This window comes from Cornus florida, unplaced genomic scaffold (genome assembly GCF_030987335.1).
Source record: "Cornus florida cultivar Cherokee Brave unplaced genomic scaffold, ASM3098733v1 CherokeeBrave_3.0.0_Hap2_Chr11, whole genome shotgun sequence".
In the NCBI taxonomy this organism is placed as follows: Eukaryota; Viridiplantae; Streptophyta; class Magnoliopsida; order Cornales; family Cornaceae; genus Cornus; species Cornus florida.
The window spans coordinates 67,935,175-67,957,353 of record NW_026775581.1 but is presented as its reverse complement, the minus strand read 5'-3'; the positions used below and the strand labels follow the sequence as shown (position 1 = coordinate 67,957,353).

Here is a 22,179-nt window from a genome sequence, read left to right as displayed (position 1 = left end):
GTGAAGAGGAATATAGGGGTTGGAATAGAACTATAGTTTCACTTTTGTTCCTAACGCGTGTTAGTTCGGTAGCAAATTCAATCTCTGTAATTGATTTTAATTGTTGTTATCAAGCCATTGGGATGCTATTTAATATTAATAAGACCCTTAGGATCAGTTTTAGAAACCAACTGAAGGGTAGAAAGTGGCCGGGGTTGAAGTAGATCATCGGAAATGAAGAAGGAAGTGGAACAGTGGGCTTCCCCTTTTTTGAGGCGGCTCCAAGTTTTTTTGGAGGCGGCTTAAAGCACTTTGAGCCTGCTCCAAAAGTTTTTGGAGCCGGCTCAATGTTAGTTTTAGCCTGCTCTATTTTTTTTTAGAGCAGGCTCTTTCCATTTTGATGCGTACTGTAAGTTTTCATCTACTGTTTAGGCTCTTGGGGTTTCTGAACAGTTTTAAAACTTCAATGGGGTTTTCAATAATTAATTTCACATGTAACTAAGGTCTTGAATTGCATAAATTTACCCCTTAGTTTGAATAGAATTAACAGTACACTATTTGACAACTTTGCATGCGGTTAACGGCTGGAAGGAGATTTACTGACTAGTTTTAATCTAATAGTTTAGGGTGCTATAAAATGATTCTAAATTTATTTTAAATGCACGGTGAAGTCTTTTAATTAATAAATTGGACTTGTGGCATAGTATGTGGCTCTGTGCTAAAAGATAAAACAGAAGATAAGTATACAATTTAGTACGTTGTTACCGGATGGAAGGAGCTAAATTGCTTAAATTAATTTAGCGATTTATTGGACTATAATATTATTATAGAACTTATTTTAAATACATGATAGGGTCATTGTTATATTAAATTTGAACTATGCATGTTTTGGATGTTAATTGTTAGAATATTAAAGTCTTTGATGCAATTACTTGGATTAATACTAGATTTTAATTGCTAGATTGTTAATCTTCTTTCTGCAATTATTTGGACATTAGTTTTGGATTGTAAATTACTAAATTGTTATATATATGATGTAATTTACAAGGATATGGAAGATTGTATGCACCGGTATGGGACGGTGACATACTAGGGACGGTTTAACTCAAAACGCCTAAACCTAACCTAACGGATTAAAGGAATGGATTTATAAATATTGAATCCTAATTGTGTTTAAGTCAAATCAACTGCAACTAAGTTGAGTGGCTTCCTGGAATAATGGATGATGGTTAAGTCATATCAACTGAATAAGTTGAGTGACTAACTAATTTGTTATTGTATGTCAGTTCGATAAATAATTGAACTACATATCCTAGTTTTGGACGGACTTTATATATATGTTTATGGTACCACGAGATGAGCTTGAGTCTCAAACTCGTTGGTTAGGGTGCGTATATGCAGTGAATGCGTAGCTGGTTATAATAGGTTGAGGTGTACCCTATTAGGCCTAGATATTCATGACCACCTTTGGGTGCGTTTTCGCATGTTGACTTCTATTCAGGTTGAGACCCCTATTATAGACCAGTGAATGTCCCTTAGTATGGATATATTTATATTTATGGACTAGATAGATGTTGTGAGGTGTTTACGGTGTATCTGCGTATCAGGTCACTGTATGGATTGCAGTTAGATTAAAACTTGCTCGTGGGCCTGACCCACTCCTTTATTATTCTTTTCAGGTATCGGACGGTTCCAGTCTCAAGCTTGATCTTGCTAAGTAGAGACTCTCATTGTGACGGCCCAAGGTTTTTCAACCTTGTGCGTCAGCGATGAACCAAAAGATGACCCGATAACGGATCTGAATTGCGGAAGCAAAAGATGAAATGACATCCCTAGGGATACAACATGTTTCTAGGACACCAAAGAGACCCTCAATGAGATCACGGAACCCAAAGAAAACAAATGCGGAAACAAGATTTCAAAAATGGACAAAAAGGGACCCAAGGGTAAAATGGTCATTTCCATCCCAAAAGTGAGTACTACCAAGCACACTGTTGGAAAGACAATGAAAAAAAAATGAATTTAGACTCAAGAATCACTTGATTCGGAGTCCGGACGGCAAAGATATCAAGTCTTGAAGTCGAAGGAAGAAAAACCCTATCCCGGTTCGAGCCAAAAACTGACACCCCTCCACTAAAACCTGAATATCTTGAACTACCAAAGGAATCTGAAAATCTAATTGGTACCATTGGAAAGATTATTTCGATGCGGTCATTTTAGGCTCAAGAACGGACCAATTTGGAGTTAAAACGAGGAAGATATGACAATTTGAAGTTGGAGGTGCAGTGCTGAACCAAGACACACAAACACACACCTATGAATAGTACTTCGGGTCCTAGTTCAAGCGCTCGAACAGTACATGCCCGAGGCCAAAAATTTCTGCCCAAACTTTGAGCGCTCGAACTCTCCTTTAGAGCGCTCGAACTCCTGTAGCTGCACCTGAAATGCAACCTTGAAATGCCATTTTGAGGACTTTCTGGGTCTTTTTTGGAAAAAAGTTATGAAGTAACCCCCCTTAAAATCATGTTTTCTGGTCAACCATATCAAGACCAACATTTATTTTTCAAGTGAAATACCAAAAATGCCCTTGAGGTCTAATTTAGCAAAAATATGTAAATGAATGATACTCTAAGTGTTCATTTCATCAAGAATGGTGTTGTGTGCCAAAGTGAACATGCACACATATGTAAAATGAGTAAATACACGTGTTCCAATAGCTCATGGTCACATAACATGTCATATACAAAATACAACCTGTCAAACCTCGAATTCTCACCATTTCATAAGACAACTATGGGATTAAACTAGCATACATGTGATATAAATGTACATGGCACTTGGCCTCATGTTATGTATACAAAATAAAAATCTTCAAGTGTTCTTAGATATACATTACACATCAAGGAATCCATCTTAGCTTCTACAATACCATACATCCATGGTATACAAAATTAACATCCAAAAAGGAAGGCATGCTAAACAAGTGCATGTCAATATACAAAAATGCTTCAAATAACTCAAAATCTTCTAAGGATGATGAGCATCCAAGAACATGGTCTCCTTACCTGAAAAACAACCCAAACCACTAGGGTGAGTAATCAAGTTACTCGTAGGAGAAGCATATGCGTATACCCTAAAGTTTCAATATCATTGCAAGATTAATATAGACGAATATAAGGGAGCATTCCACTTAACGTCTATGTTCAAGGTGTTCTAAGGGATCATCTTAAGCTAACTTAAATGTTTCTTAGCAACACAATATCAAAATAGATGTACTTAGCAACATCAAACCGCATATAACAAAATTTACAAGTTACAAATAGCATTGATTGTCAACTTGGAAACGAATGCAAAATCAAAAAAATAGAATCCTTGGACACCTAAGCTCGGAATTCTGCCGAGACCTCAACGGTTATTCCGAGCATTAACCCGCAGGGAAGACCACCCTAAGTGCGTACTATCTCGATTGGGGAGAACTCATACCTCCCGCACTAGAGCCAAACTCTAACCATGTTATTAGTAACCATGTCCCAAGAGAATCTAAAATATATATATCAAGTTTAAAACTTATATATAGATAATAAGGCATATAAACCACCTTCCATGCACAAGTACTTTGAAACCATACAAACCATGTCTTAGGGTTCCAAGTTTAGAATGACATGATAGATGACAAGTTCTTAACATGATATAATGCACAAAACAATATCATTAATTTATCAATTTAAGCATGCCTCAACAATAAGCCATATATACTAAATGCTTGCATTTTAGCAAATAGCTTCTAAAACAATCATGATTATCAATAGTAATCTAATAGAATGTAGGATTACCATCACAATAGCATAGGAACTCAAATCATTAAGAATTCTATACAACTTCAACAATCCTACACAAGATATATACACAACATACATGCTTGATCAATCATAAGGATTTCCTATAGCATGCAATACTACAATTCTAAAAGCATGTATACAATATATATTAAACCCCAAAGAATTTCAAAACACTTAGAAAATAAACATACTACCACCCCTACCTCAATAGAGAATAGTATCTCTATAATCCAAGCTACCAAACACAAAATGGAAAACAAGTTTAGGGTTCTTGAAGAGGAGAATGAGAGGAAACTTTTCTCTCCCAAGGTTTTTAGTCTAAGGTGTATGGAAGTGAGCCAAATTGAAAGGGTAAGCTATGAACTAAGCTTTCCTCTAATGGTGGATTTGTTAGGGTTCATGTGAGATAATAAAATGAAGAAAGTAAAGTGTAGAAATGGTGAGTGGAAGGGCTAGAGATCCTCCACTCACTATGTGCTCTTGCATTACCTCTCACACACACACAATGCAAGACTACATCATGGCCTTACACTTATCACTAATCCAATGCCTCTTCCAAGACTTAATCCTAAGCTTACACTTGTCAACAATCAAATGGTTACATGTGCACCAATCTAAGGCCAACACATGGATGAATCTCCACCCACCAAATGTCAAGAGGTCATGGTGCCAAGTCTCTTCACCTAAATGCCAACAAATGGCTCCATGAAAGTGTGACACTTGTCACACTTTTCAAAAATTGCAAAATGGTCCTTTTTTCAAAATATCTTCTAAAATAAATTGCAAAAAGTCCCTCAAATGAAAAATAATAATTTTGCATAATTACACTAAAATCCCAAAAATTATGAATAATTATACTAAAGTATGCATTCATGCCCTTTATGAAAAATAAAAGCAACTAGCATGCTTTTCAACAAAAGTGAAAATACAAATGTCATGGAAATCAAGTATTATGAATGCATGCAAAACTGGAATCAAATCCAAACACCCGAAGTGAGGTTAAGCAAGGAAAAACGATAAACGAGGAAAAGACGAAATAAGAAAGAAAAAAAAAATGAAAAAAAGAAAATCACCGAAAATAGAAAAGGAGGAAAAAGACCAGGTCGTTACACTCATTCATTCTACTGACGACATAGGATTTCACTTCATGATTTAGTTTTGGAATATCTTTACTTTCAGTTACCCAGTTTCAGTTGGAGTTTGGTTTAGGGGTCCACTAATTGGATTCCCAAGTTACAACCTTGAAGGTTTTTGGAGGAATAATTTATTATTTATCATTGGAGGATTTTATATTTAAATTCTTTATTTTTCTATTCTGTGTTCGATTTAAAATACTTTAATTGTTTGATATTCCCTCGGGTTTGGGCTTGGGCCTGATCAACCCGTGTCTCGGATCCGAGAGGTCTCACATAAATGCTAAAACGAGACTAGATTAGAACATCAACAAATACATGAAGGTATATATACATTTATTTCTAATGAGGAATGGGCATGCATGGCCTAAGCTCATTCAAAATAATGTAATCCCAGTTGGTGACACAACCACTTTTCCTCCACCTAACCTTAATACAAACAAATGACCTCCTCTAATGGCTCCCATCCCCAAACAAAACCTATTCTCTCAAATAAATATACCCTTAAGGCCATCTCACCAACCACTCTTTTTGCTTATGACTAGCCATACAAGACAAATTACCTACACGAAGACAAACCAACACTCGGCTATCTAATGCAGTAGAATGTATATGCTCTCTGCCTTAAGCTTAGTGTAGCAAAGGATCACAACCATCTCTTTCATCATTGTTCATATTCTACTGTTATTTGGAACAATTTGTAAGCTAAATATGGCTTCTACACAAACCCCAAGAGTTGGAATGAACTCCGGACTTCATTGTTGAATCTGTTCGGCTTCCTTTCTTCTCCATTAAAAGATGCAAATGTCCCCTTGCGCCATCCATTGCAGTTGATTGGAACCTCCCTAGATTATTCTTTGATGCAATTTGTTCTTCCGCTTTATTAGAAGCCATGGATTGTTGATGTTTCCCATCTGTGTCTTGATGGTGGTCATTAGATAGTTAATTGTGTAGTTGGTCTTATAAAGGGCTTGGGCCAACAGAAGGCTTTATATTGGACTTATAGCAATGTAAGTCCATATGGGCTTCAACCTTTTTTTGTTAATGAAAAAAAAAAAAAAAAAAGTTTTGAGTGTTTTGGGACGACCAAAACTAAGCATGATGTCAAAAAAATAAAAATAAAATGGAAATAATAGAAAAAGAACGTAGATTCTGGCACCAAGAAGGGAACAGACTGGTTATTTGAGTTTGTCTTTACCGGTTACCAAATCTATCGGTTTTTGTTCCTCTTGCTGGTAAGAAACCGCAACATTAGCATCCATCAGAATCTCTGGGCCGCTTCCTATTCTCAAACAAATCATTCTTCGCCCCTTTCTCTCTAGGCGCCTCTCGCGCATATAGAGAGAGTACAAAAAAAAAAAAAAAAAAAAAAAAAAAACACTAAAGATCAATTAACAAGAGAAAGCAGAACAAGCAAAAATGGCGATTTCTAGGGTTTCTTTTGGTATCATTGCAGCTTTATCACTAATTGTTGCTATCATTTTGCCCGCAATTGAAGCTAAATCTTTGGCTCCTTCTCCAGCTCTAACTCCAACTCCAACTCCAACTCCAACCAGCAATGGTAAACTTTATTCTCCATTCTATGCTCTGTTTTGTTTCCCATAAAATATATGGAAAAAAACAGTTCTAAGCATTTCATTTTCTTTCTTCTTATTCTTTTTTTTTTTTTTTTTTTTTTTTTTTTTTTTTTTCCCTGGTTTTGGTTTCCCAAAATTAGCAGTGTCTTTTAGGTTTCATACAAATGCAAGAGGTATGAAGTGCAGAAAATGTATTTGTTTGTTTGTTTTTTAAAAAGAGAACCAAATGGACGAGAAAAACTTAAATGCTCATGGTATATTGATGACATGGAATAATGCGTTAATTAAACACCGACACATATTAATAGGACACATTAAAATAGATGTATTCTTACTTATGTATCGTATTTAATTAGCGTGTGATACTCTATCAATGGACGTCTTAGAATTGGAGTCGCAGAAAATTTACTTTCAATTTTGAAAATTTTATACCCAAAAGTACTTGCAATTTAGATAAATATAAATTTTGCTTGAAGGGTGTGTTATGCATGTTTTATATAAAGATAATGATTTGAAGTACAAAAGTCAAACAATTCTAATTGGTTTATATGTATGGCGGTCGAAGTTATTAATATCACTTATGCTATAATGACATCAACTTCTACTATTCATATAAATTAGTCGAATTTGTCCGACTGTTAACTTCCTATCACTACACTTTATGTAATTCAAAGCATAGTCTTTATGCGTTTTAGAAATTGCAGTATTTTGCATTTGGACATGTATATGTTTGCTTGAACTTTTGGAGGAAAAAAAAACAAAGGCTCAAGGTATAAAAAGAAAAGCTACTTTGAAAATAGAAATGAAGCATTCAATTCATTTGGGTCATTCAGGAATGTCCTTCCAAAAACTTTGTGTCGACAAGTGGACAGCCTCAGACAATTTTATTCCTCCCATCCTCCTCAAAATTATTTTATTTTTAGAAATATTTAAAGATTGTTGCAAATGGTTGATAGTTGAAACTATTGATATAATTGTACATATGAAAATCTCACTGTGAATCTCTTTATAGCTTTAGCTGTATGTTTGGTTTGGAGCATTCTGTTATTTATCCTGATTTGCTTAAAAGTTGGTGTATGTTTTACTTCACTATTCTTCTTCTTATGCCTATCAACCAACCTTGTCTAGGCATGACATGGTTGGATTATTTTAGCTGGCCTTTTGAATTTTGGAAACTCCTCCTCATGACACTGGTTGAATTTTATTGTCCCATTTAGGTTTATTCTTACATCCTTAAAATGGTCTTATTTTTCTGAAGAAGAAGAAGGAGAAAAGTTCACTATTAGTTATGAAATCAAATTTTTTTTTTTAATAAGAAAAAAAATTGAGTAAACTTGGTACAGACAATGACGAACTCAGAGAATTGTATGAGAGGGGGCGATCTTGAACAACAATAATATATAATGAGGTATCATTAGAAATTGACTGAGAGCATTTTTTAAGATTTTAATGAAATTTATAAATAATTTTGCAAATAAAATAAATTTTCAATGGAGGTAGCTGCCCCACTGAGCTCTTAATGGGTCCGTGCCTGGGTACAAGTGCTACTAGGTAACTATGGTGTGACTGCATTTAATATCTTTCTCCGACTAATTTGAGGTGAGTAGAGATTGATATCATCATGACATCATAAATGTTAGTGACAAGTAAATTCCCACTCACATGCAAGTTTTTCTGACCTAATGTGCAGGAACAATAACCACATGGGATATTTCAACCATAATAACTGTTACAACCATTGTTAATTACGTACAAGGTTAATTGAGAGTGGTCACGAGAATTGGGGTCACAAGAATTGATCAGTACAAACTCCAATGGCTTGCATGAGTAGTTGAAAGTCACCTATATAGGCTTTCAATTAGAAATGGAAGGAAAATGAAGTGTAAACTTGAGGCTTAAGTGACAGATTATGAGAACATGAACTTGCAGTACTACGCTCATGTTCTTATCTTATGCTTTCGAATTTTGAATTAGAACTACCAAAGTGATGAAGAGTGAAGACCTTCAAACATTAAGAAGCATACTTCTTAGTTACACATACAATTTACCATACAAACAATTCAAAAGCAGCACCTGTGTTTTTTTTAAGAAGGACAGGATTTAAACCTTTCCCTCTCTCGGTCCATCTTACAGCAGACAGATCTTACTTCTACATTCATAAATTACAGATAGAAGACCAAAGCACAAGGTAAAGGAGCCCTCCTATCACAAATGGCAGCACGCGCTAACCCATTGCATACTTCTGGGTCCAGCTCCTGGCAGTTGTCTCATACTTGCTCCTGTCTGTCTTGTACATGTGAGCAATCTCGGGCACCAGAGGGTCATCAGGATTCGGGTCCGTTAATAGAGAACAGATGGAGAGCAATACCTGAAGATGAACACGAATCCACTTAAACATCCATATGAAATCATGCACTTTGCCAAAAATGAATTTCCACTCCTAATAGTTTTGGAGGACATGCATGATGACCCACAGTCCACAGCCTCCCAAAACACCCACACACAAACCCTCAAGACCTGGGGATACAAAAGCAGATCGATAACCCAAATGACCAACTTCCAAGATTTTCAAGTCTAATTTTCAAGGGAGGTTCGCACTTCTCTTTTATAAATGCACTCCTTTTTTGTTTTTCCTCAAATTAAATGACAAATAACACCCCTAATATCTTATTGTCTTATTCATTAATAGAGACAATGATGTCATTTCACTTTAAAAATTGGAGTTCAATTATGAAAAAGTAAAGTGCAAATATCACCTCCCATATTCAATTGTAATTACTTTCAGATCATAAAACTAAGTGCCACTGCTCAATTGGGTCGAGTTTTGTGGTTCATAGCATCTGAAACGATAGAACCAGATGCCATGAGTAGGAGAGTTTATTCAACCACACTGTATTTTATTTTAAAACATGTAAATCTTCCTTCGTAAAGTGGTTTGAAGTAACAGAATAATAACCTTGGAAATAGTAAGGGCAGGGCTCCACTGTTCCTTCAATATATCAAGGCAAATACTGCCGTTACTGTTGATATTAGGGTGAAAGACCTTTGTTCTGAATGCAACCTGCAAAAGCCATCCAAAGTAAATAGAACTACAAGGGGAAACTATCTGAAAACATTTTCAATAAATTTTCATCCATAAAAAAAGCATGGCAAAATTAGCCATTAAGTTAAGCATGTATAGTTAAGATCAACAAAGTGCCAAATTCCATATGATTAAGTAGAAAATAGTTTCATATATCCCGTGTCCAAGATTCCAAGACTGGGAGAAAGACACTAGTTTTAATGTGAACACTTCTTATGAAGAATATAGTTTTTTTTAAGTACTCTTATGAAGAATATGGTTTTCAATGCTGTTTTGGTCATGGTTTCGGGGCTCTCCAATGCATCTTGGTTTCAGCGTTATGAGGTGGTATGAATCAAATATGCCACAACTCAGGAGTGTGTGAGTACAAGAGGGGAAAATAAGAGGAAACATAAAAATTCTTTTGAGCCATACTAGGAGAAACAAGAGCATGCTACATACAACATGATCCTAAAGTCTACCTCGTATGCAATCATGTGTATCCCTGCTTACTCTGCCCCTCTCTCTCAAACCAAGTCTACAGGATATTCCATTAGATACGTCCACCTTCTATACTTCAAATTCTCACCAATCTTCTTTCATGCATAGATTATTATACCACAAAAGGCTATAGCATATTTTAAAATGATTAACATCATACAAACTTTTAGCCTCTTCTTATTTAAAATGAAGCACCATAAGACATTACACCCATCTTTCATAATACTAACAGCAGATAATGCAGTACCTTAGGTGGCTTAAACGGATAATCTGGAGGGAAATGTATGGTAACTAGAAACACTCCACCTGCATAAGGACTGTCGGAGGGACCCATAATTGTTGCTTGCCAGTGAAACATGTCCTCGGCAACTGGACCTATAATATATATTCAAATGCAAGACATCAAAATGAATAAATTGCTATATCTATGATCTGGTAAACCTTTTTTCCACATACTAAATAATATAATCTCATTTTTACTTTGCCTAGGTATTTTGTGTCGCCATATGACCTAATCAAATGAGATAAGAAACTAAGTTCAAATTTAATTGCATGCGAAGAATATGTTCTACTCAAGTACAAGATCACCAAAATGTGTCCCATGTCAAAACCTCTCATTTCAAAACATTAGAGAAGACCAATGTTCATCATTTATAATCAATAGTGAATACTTGTGTGCACAGACACAGCTCATTTCGAGCAGGTATAAATTCCACAACCACCAACGTGATGAAAAGCAAGAAATCCAACTCTCATAAACAGGAAACAATCAAAAAGTTAAAATGTATACAAAAAAGATTAACTTGAGCTTTTATCATCAACTGTAGAGTGACGTCTTTTTCATTTAACCAACTTGTAGGGTGACCATTGCACTTCCAAAGAGTCATAAATGCATATCATAACCTATTGTTGCTAAATGTGATCAGCATATCATGTTGGTACCCTTCTAGATATTTACCAAACGATCATCCTCCTTGCCTTAGTCCCATTTGAATAGGATTGGCCACATGAATTCTTTATTTTCATTCTCTTCTATCATAAGTCATCTCTCCTATTGTATATAATTTCTTAAGAATATATTTACCAAATCAAAAGACTTACGTATGATCTCAAGTAACCGAGCAACACATCATAATTCCTAAAAGAATATGAAAAAATACTTTTTAAGTGCTGTGTGATTATTAAGTACCAATTAAGCTAAATAAACAAATTTAGTGGACAAGACAATTATAAAGCTAGCTGCTTATAACATATGGTACAAAATCCTAGACAGTCAAGTTGAAGACAAGACGAAGACTAAAGAGTCGAATGAGCTACTGAGGGCATAAACGAAAGCCTAAGATTTAACCAGAAATATGGTATTATTTGGAGCTGATTTTAGCCCAATTAAGTCTCTGTTTAGTCGAGCAGAATTTGCTACAGTACTAAGCTATAATGAGACAATTTAATTTCCATGGTAAAACCAAATACAACTCAGAAATTGATCAACTTAAGAAATTTTTCCTCCAGATAGAACAATTCTCTGCCAGCATAACAAATCATCAAGACAATATTAAAGCAAAAAATAAAAATACAATAGAACTTACAATTTTGTTCCAACTAGGATAGGTGTGGCTCAGAGGGATGGCACACAAAGTCACAAGTAAATAGTACGTCATTAGGTCATTAGCAGAAACACATAATTCAATCAAGCTGGACCTCAAATTTCAGATTAAAATTGAACATTAGTTACTCAAGAACGTGCACCATTATAGGGATATGTAATTGAATATATATATATATATATATATATATATATATATATATATATATATTTTAATGTAATGTAAAAATAAGTAAATATAACTCCATTACATTTTAATAGAAATAACATAGTAAACAACTAATAAGTTGTGCTTTAGTGATTTAACATTCATAATAGGGGCCACCTCTTGTGAATTTTTTGAATAATTATCTGATGTATGTAAGATTTACATCACCGTAATCGATATAAAAAAAAATAATAATGATAAAAAATATATAATAAGTTTTTTCCCTACAACTTATTTTCTTTATCATTAACTTCTCCTTATTTGTTGCTTATTGATGGAATCAAAGATATCCTGTATTGATATTTGTGATCATAATCATTCAGGAATGCAACCTCGAAGGGCTAACTAAAAGCCAATGTGATCACTTAAATGGGTTTGGACAACTTTTCCATTATTCAGGTTGGGCTTAAGTTGAAAATTTTGGACCAAAAATTAATTTGTTTCGGTTTCGGCTGAGGTATTATTCAACAACCGAAGGCCAACCCAAGCCCAAAGGCCAACCTTATATTAATATTAAAAAAAAAAAAAAATGTAATCCAAGCTCAAGTATATATATTGTTAACTCACGGTTTTATGCCTTGGATTAAGCTAGACCCAACTGGAGGCCAATTAAAAAAAAAATTGGACTCGGATAATGTTATTTGAAATTCGGTGCGGGTTTGGAGTGAAAAAGAGAAATCCAAAATAAATTCGGTCTAGACTTGGGTTCATGTGTCACGCAATACAAAGCCTAACTTTAACCCATCCTTAATATTCTAACCCGATTAACTTTGATTTGTGAAAGTAAAAATATTTGTATTGCTTGCACATTTATAGGCAGTGTACTATTTGTATTGCTTGCATATTGAGTTCAATATTTTTCTTAATTGTTATGTTGAAGTATGATACTGGAATGGTTGTCTCACATTAAGTTTTTTAATTAGAGAATAGTCATATAAGCAATCCGGTTTTATAACTCGAAACATTAGATTGAGTTGCAAACCCGAATTCAACTCAAATTTAAAGAATGGATTAGATTCAGGTTATATCTTTTAATGCGCTTAAATTGCAACCTTATCTTAAACACCCCACTCATTATGATTGTTTTCGACCAAAATACCTTATCTTTAAAAATAAGGGGATGCGTCCAGCGAAAACTTTATTCAACATTCATAAAATTCAGTCTAACTGATAGCTCTGGATTAAGCTTTGGACAGCGTAACTACTCCAGATAGTTCAACACCACCTGTTCTACATCAAACAATGAGTAACATGAAACTTTGAAAAAATGGAAGTGAATCAGCAAAAAGACCAACAGGTGACTTCATAAATAAAATTTGGTTCTTATACAAACCATAGATACAAAAGAACAGAACACCGATATTGATTGTTGACAAGCCTATCTCTACATACAATTGCACTAAGAAAATTACATTTTCCCTATCACAACATACAAATGCATCTGCCCTTACTTGGTCTTGATCTGTCTTTATAAACCAGCTGCTCTTCCTAATCTCTCTTAAAATCTTCACTCCCATGTGCCTGTACAAGTCCAAATCATGATATTAAACCATTTGTGCTTATTACTCTCTCTCCTAAATTCACAGAGGCAGAACAGAAAAATAAGAACCTAGACAATCTTTTATAAGGTATATCTATACATTGTATTAAGATCTTACCTTGCCCACTAGGCACCCACCATGGTAGTGCCAAATTGTGATCACAGTATCTTTGCAAAACTGCTCCAATGACCCTGTTTCATTAATGTGTTGAGCGGCATGGCCACTGATTGTCTATCAAACAGTGCGAAGTTTGTGAAGTGTTTGGAGCTCACAAGCTTCTCCACGATACGAATACCTTCAACGCAACACTGTAGATCACGCGGATGGCTAAAGAGATTAAACAGAGATGATAGGGGGAATGGGGAGAAAATTTCTATCAATTTACATAGTTTTATATAGTCCATTCTAGTTGTGTTCCTTAGAAGTCATTCTTTCAAACACATATTTTTGGTAAAATTGTCAGATTAGAGACAGTAGCCTCATAAGTACTCAGCCTATGCATTTCTTTCTAATCCATGTACATCCCTTAATGGTAACAAGAACTAGTATCAAAGTACATACCCATCTTGGTAATCCCTACAGTTTGTATCCATGTCTGCTCCACAGATCGATTGGCGGGAATAAAAACAGTGTTCAAGGGGTTATCAGACTCATTATCAAGCACCATTGAAATGTTCATCTTCTTGAGGTCAGCCTTAGGTCCAACGCCACTGAATAGCAGCAGCTGAGGGCTTCCAATTGCTCCACACGACACTATTATCTCACTGCTCGGCTTCTTTGCAAGAAATTATCAATGTTGTTTCCCATTTTCATCCATGACGATCACTCCAACGGCCACTGGTTTCTTCCCTGTATTGGACATTATAAACTCATTACTGCCCGTTAACAAGTACGTACACATTCTATAGTTAGTTGTCAATCTTTCTGGTTCATTTACGACTTTTGGGACTAAAATCCTATATTGAATCTGAGTAACTAGCAAACCTGTTACATTGAATATGATCTTTTGTCCTGTAGCATGAATCAAAACATGACGGTTCTCAGAAATTACGGAAGCAAGAAGCTCTGCATATGTGTGATGGCGACCAAACTTGTCAAAAATGGTCCACTTATGTGATCATAGGTGAATCCGTTGAAGGGTAAGACCCCAACTTCCAAAAGACTGTCCCTCACCGCTCTCTGCAATGGCCCAAGCTTTGGCCAGTAAACAATTTGCTTCTCAATCCATGGGTACGACTCATTCACCAATTTAGCATCCCAACCTGCAATTGTGACATAAAGTATTTAGTCACAGAATTCTATTAGGAGGTGTTTGGTTGTTGAGAAAATGAAGGAAAAGGAAAACAAAAATACGCATTCTTATGTTTCTTCTTGTTGATTTGGTTAGAGAATTAAGTGAAGCACTTGCTAACCTCAAATAAAGTTGTTGTATTAGCCTCCATTGATTGAGTGAGATTCAAACTAGAAGTTCTTTCCCTTTTCCTACAATATTTTTATAGCTTCACATTATTTCTAGATTTTACAAAATTTGAAGATCTCTCTTTACCACTCCATATAAAATTGGCAACAACATTTTACATTTTTGCAATGTACTAATTTCTAAAAGGTAAAGTCTTCTATAGAGAGACAATTCACAGAGACACAGCATTTTACATTTTTGCAATGTACTAATTTCTTTCTTCAATTTTCTAACATAACTTAGAGTAATCTGAGTGGTAATTCAGTTCATAACTTAGTTTAGTCTTAATCTTAATTAATGGGCCTCGCATATACTGGTACGGTATCCTGCTTCATGTACAACTGCCACTGAACTATTCGCAGCACTCCTTGGCAAGGAGTGTGAATTAATTATTCTAGTCTTATCTCTTAAAAAATGATGTCTAATGTGTCTTGTTTATTCACTTAACCAAAATAAAAATAAAAAAATGTCTTGTTTATACATATTCAACATTATTTATTTGTTTTACTTTAATTGTTCAGAAACAATCTCTTAGTTTCATTTAATTAGCTAGTCATCATAGAATTTGAATTTCAACTTCACCATTGATTATTAAATATTGTAGAACTTTGTAGAATTTCACAATTCAAAAGTAAGAGTCACAGAAGTATGAGGCTAAACTATGGAGATTTCAGTAGGCACCATTGCATAATTAAAATTTACCTGTCTACCAGAATTTATAAAATATAATAAAATCTTTTTTTCTTTTTTTTGTTCTGAAAGTGTAAGAGCTTCTGTATACTATTCCCACATCACATAATCACTAAACATGAATTTTATAAGTTATTCACTGCTGTGAGAAGAAAAAAAAAAAATTATATTCTCTAAATTTAAAATAAAGTAATTGGCCAAGTGGTTTTACATTTGGAATCCATTAACCTTTTAATATTCATAAGAATCTTTTGAAGTCCGTGTATGAAACAATATAAAAACAAAAATTACGTTTAATTTTATTCTACCTATTCTCATCCTACTTGTTTCGTACTCCACAAATTCATTTAATTTGAAATTTTACTTGCACGATTTATATATATCAGTTCATGTTTTTTTTTTCCCGAAAGTTTTCTTTTGTTTATAAAAAAAGCTTTATATTCCCAAAAGCCTAAAAACTTGTGTGGCCTACCTACCAAAATTCCTTTGCAAAAATTAAAGTAGTGTGAAATGTGAATTACTTTAAATAATAATAATAATAATTTATTTGATATTATTTTTATTTAAAAGGCTAAACATGATATGAAAATGAAGAGGCTGTGAAAGAATAAGAAGAAGAAGTATCACCTGAGTCCGAAAAGTGTGACTTAATTAATCACAAGCACTCCATAAATGTAAAATTGTGGACCATTATTCTGCAATGGAGAAAATGCATTTGGTTAAGTCGAAAATTGTGGACCTAATGAAGCATTTTGGTTATGAAAGATTAAAATGAGAGGCATGAGAGAGAGTGTGTGAAGAACCTGAGCTTACCTTACAGAAGAATATAGAATAGTAGGGGGTTCAGTCTAGCTGAGCAAATTGAAATTTATTTCAACGCAGGGGATATGGGCACTGTTTTTCAAGAAGTGGACATCCACAATGCGTGGCAGGCAGGCCTTCCTTTGGTAAGGATCGAAGCTTAGGGCAATTGTAGATAAATAGATCTTGAAGAGAGGTGAAATTTTGGAGGCCACCGCCCTTGCCCTTGCCCTTGGATGATGATGATGATATGGATTTCAGATTCGGGCAGTCTTGGATCCATAGAGATTGAAGAGAGGTGAGATTTTGGAGGCCCTTTAATGATACGGATTTCAGATTCGGCATATCCACAATGCGTAAATGGGTTAGAGTTGTAGGAAATAGACAGTAGTCATCATCAGGAGGAAAGGAGACCAGCTCTGGATATCCACCGGCAATGCATAGAGATTGAAGAGAGGTGAGTCTGTGCATACTCCACTCTGACAAGGGCTTCAGTTTGCCGCAACGCTCAATACTAAGATGAATAAGGTTGGGGGGCAAATTCCCGTTCCCATTGCCTTGATTAAAAGACTCCCCAAGACATGGACAATCATATATGCTAATGTCTTCAAGTGATGCGAGGCTTTTAATTGGCAACCACCTCAGATTATTGCAGCCCCGGATCCGAAGCCATCTCAAGTTGGGGGTGGACAAGCAGCAGCCTCTTTCCGGAAAGGCCTCGAGACTTGGACATCCCCATATCCATAGGTCTTCAAGGTTTTGAAGAATCTGGTTGGTGGTAGGCAAGGATCTCAGATTCACGCAATTCCAGACCTGAAGTTCTCTGAGGTTGGGTAAGCCTCTTTCTGGGAACGACAAGGACTCCACACCATCGCAATTCTCGACACGAAGTTCTCTGAGACTAGCAAAATTGTTATTATTTACGCAACCCCCAACAAACATTCCAACTTTTGGCCATTTCTCGATCCTTAATGTTTCAAGTGATGACATAATATTATTATTTATGTTAAAGTCCTCCAAATTCACGCAATCAACAATACTAAGATCCTTGAGAGTGGTGGGTAACATATTTTCAGTGGGCCAGGAACTCAATGATAAACATCTCTCAATCTTCAACTCTTTAAGACCAGATATGCCTTCAGGCACGGACTTCAATGCATTGCAATCTCTTATCTCAAGTCTTCTAAGCATGTGCAGGACACCTGCCTTCGGAAAGCACACAAGTTTCGAACACCCATTAATCTCTAAAGATGTGAGAGACGTGAGCTTATCCGGCTCATTTGGCATCTTCTCAAGGTTCACACAATCTCTTAGATACAATTCCTGAAGATTAATGCAAGGCAGCCCTTCGTCATCTAATTCTTCTCCAAAGGAAACAAGTTGGGGGCACGACTCAACTCTCAGTCTTTGTAAACGGACAAGATTATTTTCCTGTGCAACCCCGCCGCCATTTTGCCACAAAGCCATCAGCTGGTTGCATCTTTTGAACACTAGACTTTCAAGTGCTACCAAAGACTGCACCAATGCTTCCTCCAGCTGAGACAGTCCTCTAATATCCACAACTTCCAAGCTAGTTAGTGAGGTCACACCAACTATACTTTTTAGCACCACCTCCTCACACTCTTCCAAGTATAATTTTTGAAGAGAGGGAAGCCTTAAAGGGGAAACCGTAATCAAATTGGGACAACCACGCAAACTGAGCTCACGGAGGCAAGGGAATTGACTTCGAGATTCTTCAACACCAATGGAAATAGAAAAAGACCATTCTTTCCATGCTGGCATGTCCTCAAATTTTAGCCTCTCCAGTGAGGGAAAAGGAAGTCCATCCCCCAAATTTTGCACTTCATGCATGCCTTCAATGTATAACTCTCTGAGCTTGGGTAGTTGCTGGAGTGGTGGTAAAGATCTACATTTCCTACAGCCTATAAGACTCAAGTTCACCATTTCAGAAAAGGATGGATTGCCTATCCAACTTGGGAATTCCCTGCCCCCGAAGAACTTAACTTTGAGCCTTTTCAAGTTTACGTGTGGTTGCAGCGTGTCAAGCACATCCAATTCGAGGTAATAATCTCGAGAATCATTGAACTCACTACACCATGCCAACTCTACTTCATTAAGGCACTCCTTGTTCCTTAAATTTGCCTCATTTGCATCTCGAACATCTTTTATGTTTTGCAACTCTTCAATAGAAATACTCCCCCTTAAAAGGCTCAGATTCCCCAACTCATTCAGTCTTGCCCCATTATTTTTGCTGCCCACAACAAACTTTGGTAGTGTTTGCAAATTCTCCAGCCTACCAATACCTGAGGACATCTCTCGTAATTCCACAGTATCAACAATGTCAATATGGCGCAGATTAATTAAATTCTCAGTGTTTGGAGGAAACATACAAAGAGTTTTGCAACCACGCAATAACAATGTTTGTAAATTGTAGAGAGCACTGACTGATTCAGGTAACGATCGAATTAAAGTCTTAGACAAATTAAGATACCTGAGATGCTTCATATGGCCAATTGAGTCTGGTAACTTAGTTATGGAATAACCAGACAATGATAACACCCTTAAGCATTGCAAATTTGGCAATAAATCAAACAAAACCTTGTTTGCTAAGTGATATTCTTCCCAATGATATGTCTGAACTAGTGGTAATGCTAATAGAGTTCGCAGATGCTGAGCTTCGCAAAAAGGCCTGAACTTTTGAAAGACTTCATATTCTTGACGAACAAATGACAAGTGTCGAGCTCGTTTAGGAATTTCAAATTGCTCATTACCCTCCAACTTATCCAACCGAACGGATATTTGTCCAGCAACATGTATAGCTAGATCATGTAGACGGTCATGCATCACAAACAATGATTTACTACTACTAGATTGTTGAAAAAATGACCTTGATAAAAGATCATCAAAACACTTATTGCCAAAATTCTCCATTCGATCCTTTTCTTTTGATAGCTGCAAAAGACCTACGCCCATCCACAATAGAACTAGCTCAGCTTTGTCAAATTCATGGTCTTTTGGAAATGTTGCACAGTAGGCAAAGCATTGCTTCAAATGAGATGGGAGATGATGATAGCTCAATTGAAGGGCTGGAAGAATACCACCACTTTGTTCGGGTAAATTCCATATCTTGCTATTCAATATGTCTACCCACTCACTACTTTGGCGTTTTTCCCGGCAGAGGCCTGCTAGTGTCTTTACAGCCAAGGGCAAGCCATTACATTTACTCACTATTTCCATACCAATTCCTTTTAGACTTGGATCTGCATCAAAGTTTTCTTTCTCGAGTGCATGATGGGCAAATAAAGATAGACATTCATCATTGGACAAACCTTCTAGTTGGTAAGCCAGCTGAGACAGAGTCATGGTTGATGCAACCTTTTTATTGCGAGTTGTGACAATAATTTTGCTCCCAGGTGCCCCAACCTTAAAAGGAAGTTTTAGGAGCTGCCAGTCGTCATACTTGTCGCTCCAAACATCATCCAAAACAAGAAGAAACTTCTTCCCTGTCAATTTCTCCTTTAACTTCTGTTGAAGTATATCCAAAGACTTGGAGTCGTCAATTTTTAAAGTGACTTCCCCAAGAATTGCCTCAAGAATTGCCTTGGTCACCCGATGAACGTATGCATGAAAATCATCAGAAACACAAACCCATGCCTTGAGATCAAAACGACCCTTTACACGTTCATCATTATAGACGAGCTGAGCGAGAGTTGTCTTACCAATACCTCCCATGCCCACAATGGGAATGACAGAGACATTGTCAGCACTACTAACTTCACCCTTCAACAACTCCTCAACTATAGCCTCTTGATCTTGTTGTCTGCCATAAACTTCAGATTTGTAGACCATAGAAGACGTTTCACGACCTCCTCTTGTTGTCTTGAACCCAATCACTTCAGCATTCTCTTTCAATTTCAGGATACTCTTTTGTTTTTCAATATCTTCTAATCTTTTAGTGATGTCCTCTATCTTGGACCTCATATCTTTTTTGGACCTCATATTATGATAAAGCTTGAGAGGGTTGAGTTGTCGTACCTTACTAGTAGTACTGGTGCTAGCATGAGATTGTGGCTTGATCAGCTCTCGTCCCAAAGTTTGAGTAGCCAAGTCGTCCAGCAAATCATCCAAATCGTAAGCCAAGTCCGTGAGCTCGTCCATCCACAATTTGACAGCAGCATTATTTTCCAATTGCTTGTCCTCTGCGTTAGCCAGAACAGCACGAATAGCTGGCAACATTTTCTCCAACTTCTTCAACTGAGCATCGATTCCCTCACGACGGGCATAGTTTGACACCGCCGGAGAGACCAACTTGTCAAGCAGCGCCTGAATGATCGGCCCCAGAAAGATCCCTGCAACCTCCATCGATTAGGAAGAAAAGAGATGGATATGTTTGTGAAAGATTGAGCACCTAATCAGATTCAAACCAAGAGCAAGAGCAATAGCAAGAGCAAGAGGGGGTTGGTTGACTGGAAGCTTCAAAAGTCTTTGGACATTAGTTTACCAAAGGATAGTGGAGCTGTTGGAATTTACTACCGTGGGCCATAATACCACTGAAGTAGGAGAAAATAATTCGTGGCACTTGAAAAAAAGTAGTTGATCCAAAAATCAGACAACCAAAGCATCATTCAATTTGGAATCTTTTGTCTCAATCCACTCATTTTTTTAGTCTGTCTTATCTTGTATATGTGCTTTATTTTCCAATATACAATATAAACTTTCTTATTGTCAAATTAAACAAAACAAAAACCTTTGATATATGCCGATATAACCCTGCTATGATGATTTTCGTTGTATAGACCCACAGAAATATTTAAAGCGTTTTTTTCTCTTACAAAAGCATACAGAGTAGGTTTGTGTGTGCTTGCGATCTTATTACAATAACTTACAGCAGTGTTGTTTTTTATTACCTTCACTTGCATCCCCTTATTTTAAAATCTAAAATTAAATCTAAGATTTATGATTTTGTACATTTTTCTTTTAATAAATCACAATCTCTAGTTTAAATGAGTTTATTAATTGGGTGTGCGACACATGATAATTGTTTGGAAGATCAAAAATATATATATATATACTCCCTCTATCCCAAAGAGTGTATTCTATCTAATTTTTTATTCAGTTATTAATTGTAATAGATAAAAGATAAAATGGCTACAGTGTTTATTTTAAAGCAATGTTTTAAAAAAATTTACTTTAAATTTTAAATTTGCTAATTTTGCTCTTCTTAAAATTTTAAATACTTAATTTTTAGTTTTATCAAACATAACTGTTTAATTACAAAATGGTGAAAGAGCTTGAACTTCCGGTGTAATGGGTAGTCTAACATAAATAAGCATATTTATCTTTCAACTGATTAATTAAATTTTAGAAAGTTTTCTTCTTTCCATTGTTCACCTAAGGATCACCATGGCCTGTTGGACTATAGGACCCTTATAAACTTTAGGTTTTCTTAAATTGAGAACCAAATAGCATATAACTTACTGTGTCATTAAATTCTACTACATTGAACCATGTAGGGAAAGTTTGAAAATAGGAACTGAAATCTCAATATTTAGAGGTAAGGTTGCGAATATCTCTTGCGATGACGAAAATCTCGTGCATTGAGGTCGCTGATATATACCTGAACCTTTTCATTTAGAAATATTGAAAGATCCCCGCAACCTCCATCTATCCAGAAGAAAAGAGATGGATATGTTTGTGAAAGACTGAGCAGTATGACAGAACCAAAATGGGTTTTGCTTGCACCTAATCAAATTCAAACCAAGCTCAAGAGCCAGAGGAAGCGGGGGT

The 22,179-nt window shown here is 35.9% G+C and overlaps 2 protein-coding genes across 3 annotated transcripts; both read right to left on the bottom strand.

Annotated features, from left to right (window-relative positions):
* Nucleotides 1–8,513: 8,513 nt before the first annotated feature.
* LOC132286557 (ubiquitin-conjugating enzyme E2-17 kDa-like) lies at nt 8,514–10,496 on the bottom strand. The gene is made up of 3 exons (XM_059788905.1): nt 10,338–10,496; nt 9,485–9,589; nt 8,514–8,896 (listed from the first exon to the last, which is right to left on the bottom strand). Exons 1-3 carry the CDS (start codon nt 10,446–10,448, stop codon nt 8,753–8,755), a joined length of 360 nt encoding a protein of 119 aa, XP_059644888.1. The 5' UTR covers nt 10,449–10,496; the 3' UTR covers nt 8,514–8,752.
* Nucleotides 10,497–13,175: 2,679 nt separating this feature from the next.
* LOC132286556 (putative disease resistance RPP13-like protein 1) lies at nt 13,176–20,940 on the bottom strand. Of its 2 annotated transcripts, none has more exons than XR_009472806.1 (6): nt 20,428–20,529; nt 16,219–16,286; nt 14,427–14,704; nt 14,004–14,291; nt 13,560–13,750; nt 13,176–13,422 (listed from the first exon to the last, which is right to left on the bottom strand). XR_009472806.1 is itself a non-coding variant. In XM_059788903.1 (6 exons), exon 1 carries the CDS (start codon nt 20,752–20,754, stop codon nt 16,465–16,467), a length of 4,290 nt encoding a protein of 1,429 aa, XP_059644886.1. In that variant the 5' UTR covers nt 20,755–20,940; the 3' UTR covers nt 13,176–13,422; nt 13,560–13,750; nt 14,004–14,291; nt 14,427–14,704; nt 16,219–16,286; nt 16,405–16,464. The 2 variants fall into 2 exon arrangements, 1 of the variants encoding a protein (XP_059644886.1); XM_059788903.1 differs by having other exon boundaries at nt 16,405–20,940.
* Between the last annotated feature and the right edge of the window lie 1,239 nt (nt 20,941–22,179).

Bases quoted from the DNA above. Each gene is read 5' to 3' on its own strand.
- LOC132286557 (XM_059788905.1), bottom strand. From the start codon at position 10,448: ATGTTTCACTGGCAAGCAACAATTATGGGTCCCTCCGACAGTCCTTAT. The intron at 9,590-10,337 runs GTACTGCATTAT...TGGCTTTTGCAG, and splicing joins ATCCGTTTAAGCCACCTAAG to GTTGCATTCAGAACAAAGGT. The intron at 8,897-9,484 runs GTTATTATTCTG...GTTCATCTTCAG, and splicing joins CTGCCCTTACTATTTCCAAG to GTATTGCTCTCCATCTGTTC.
- LOC132286556 (XM_059788903.1), bottom strand. From the start codon at position 20,754: ATGGAGGTTGCAGGGATCTTTCTGGGGCCGATCATTCAGGCGCTGCTT.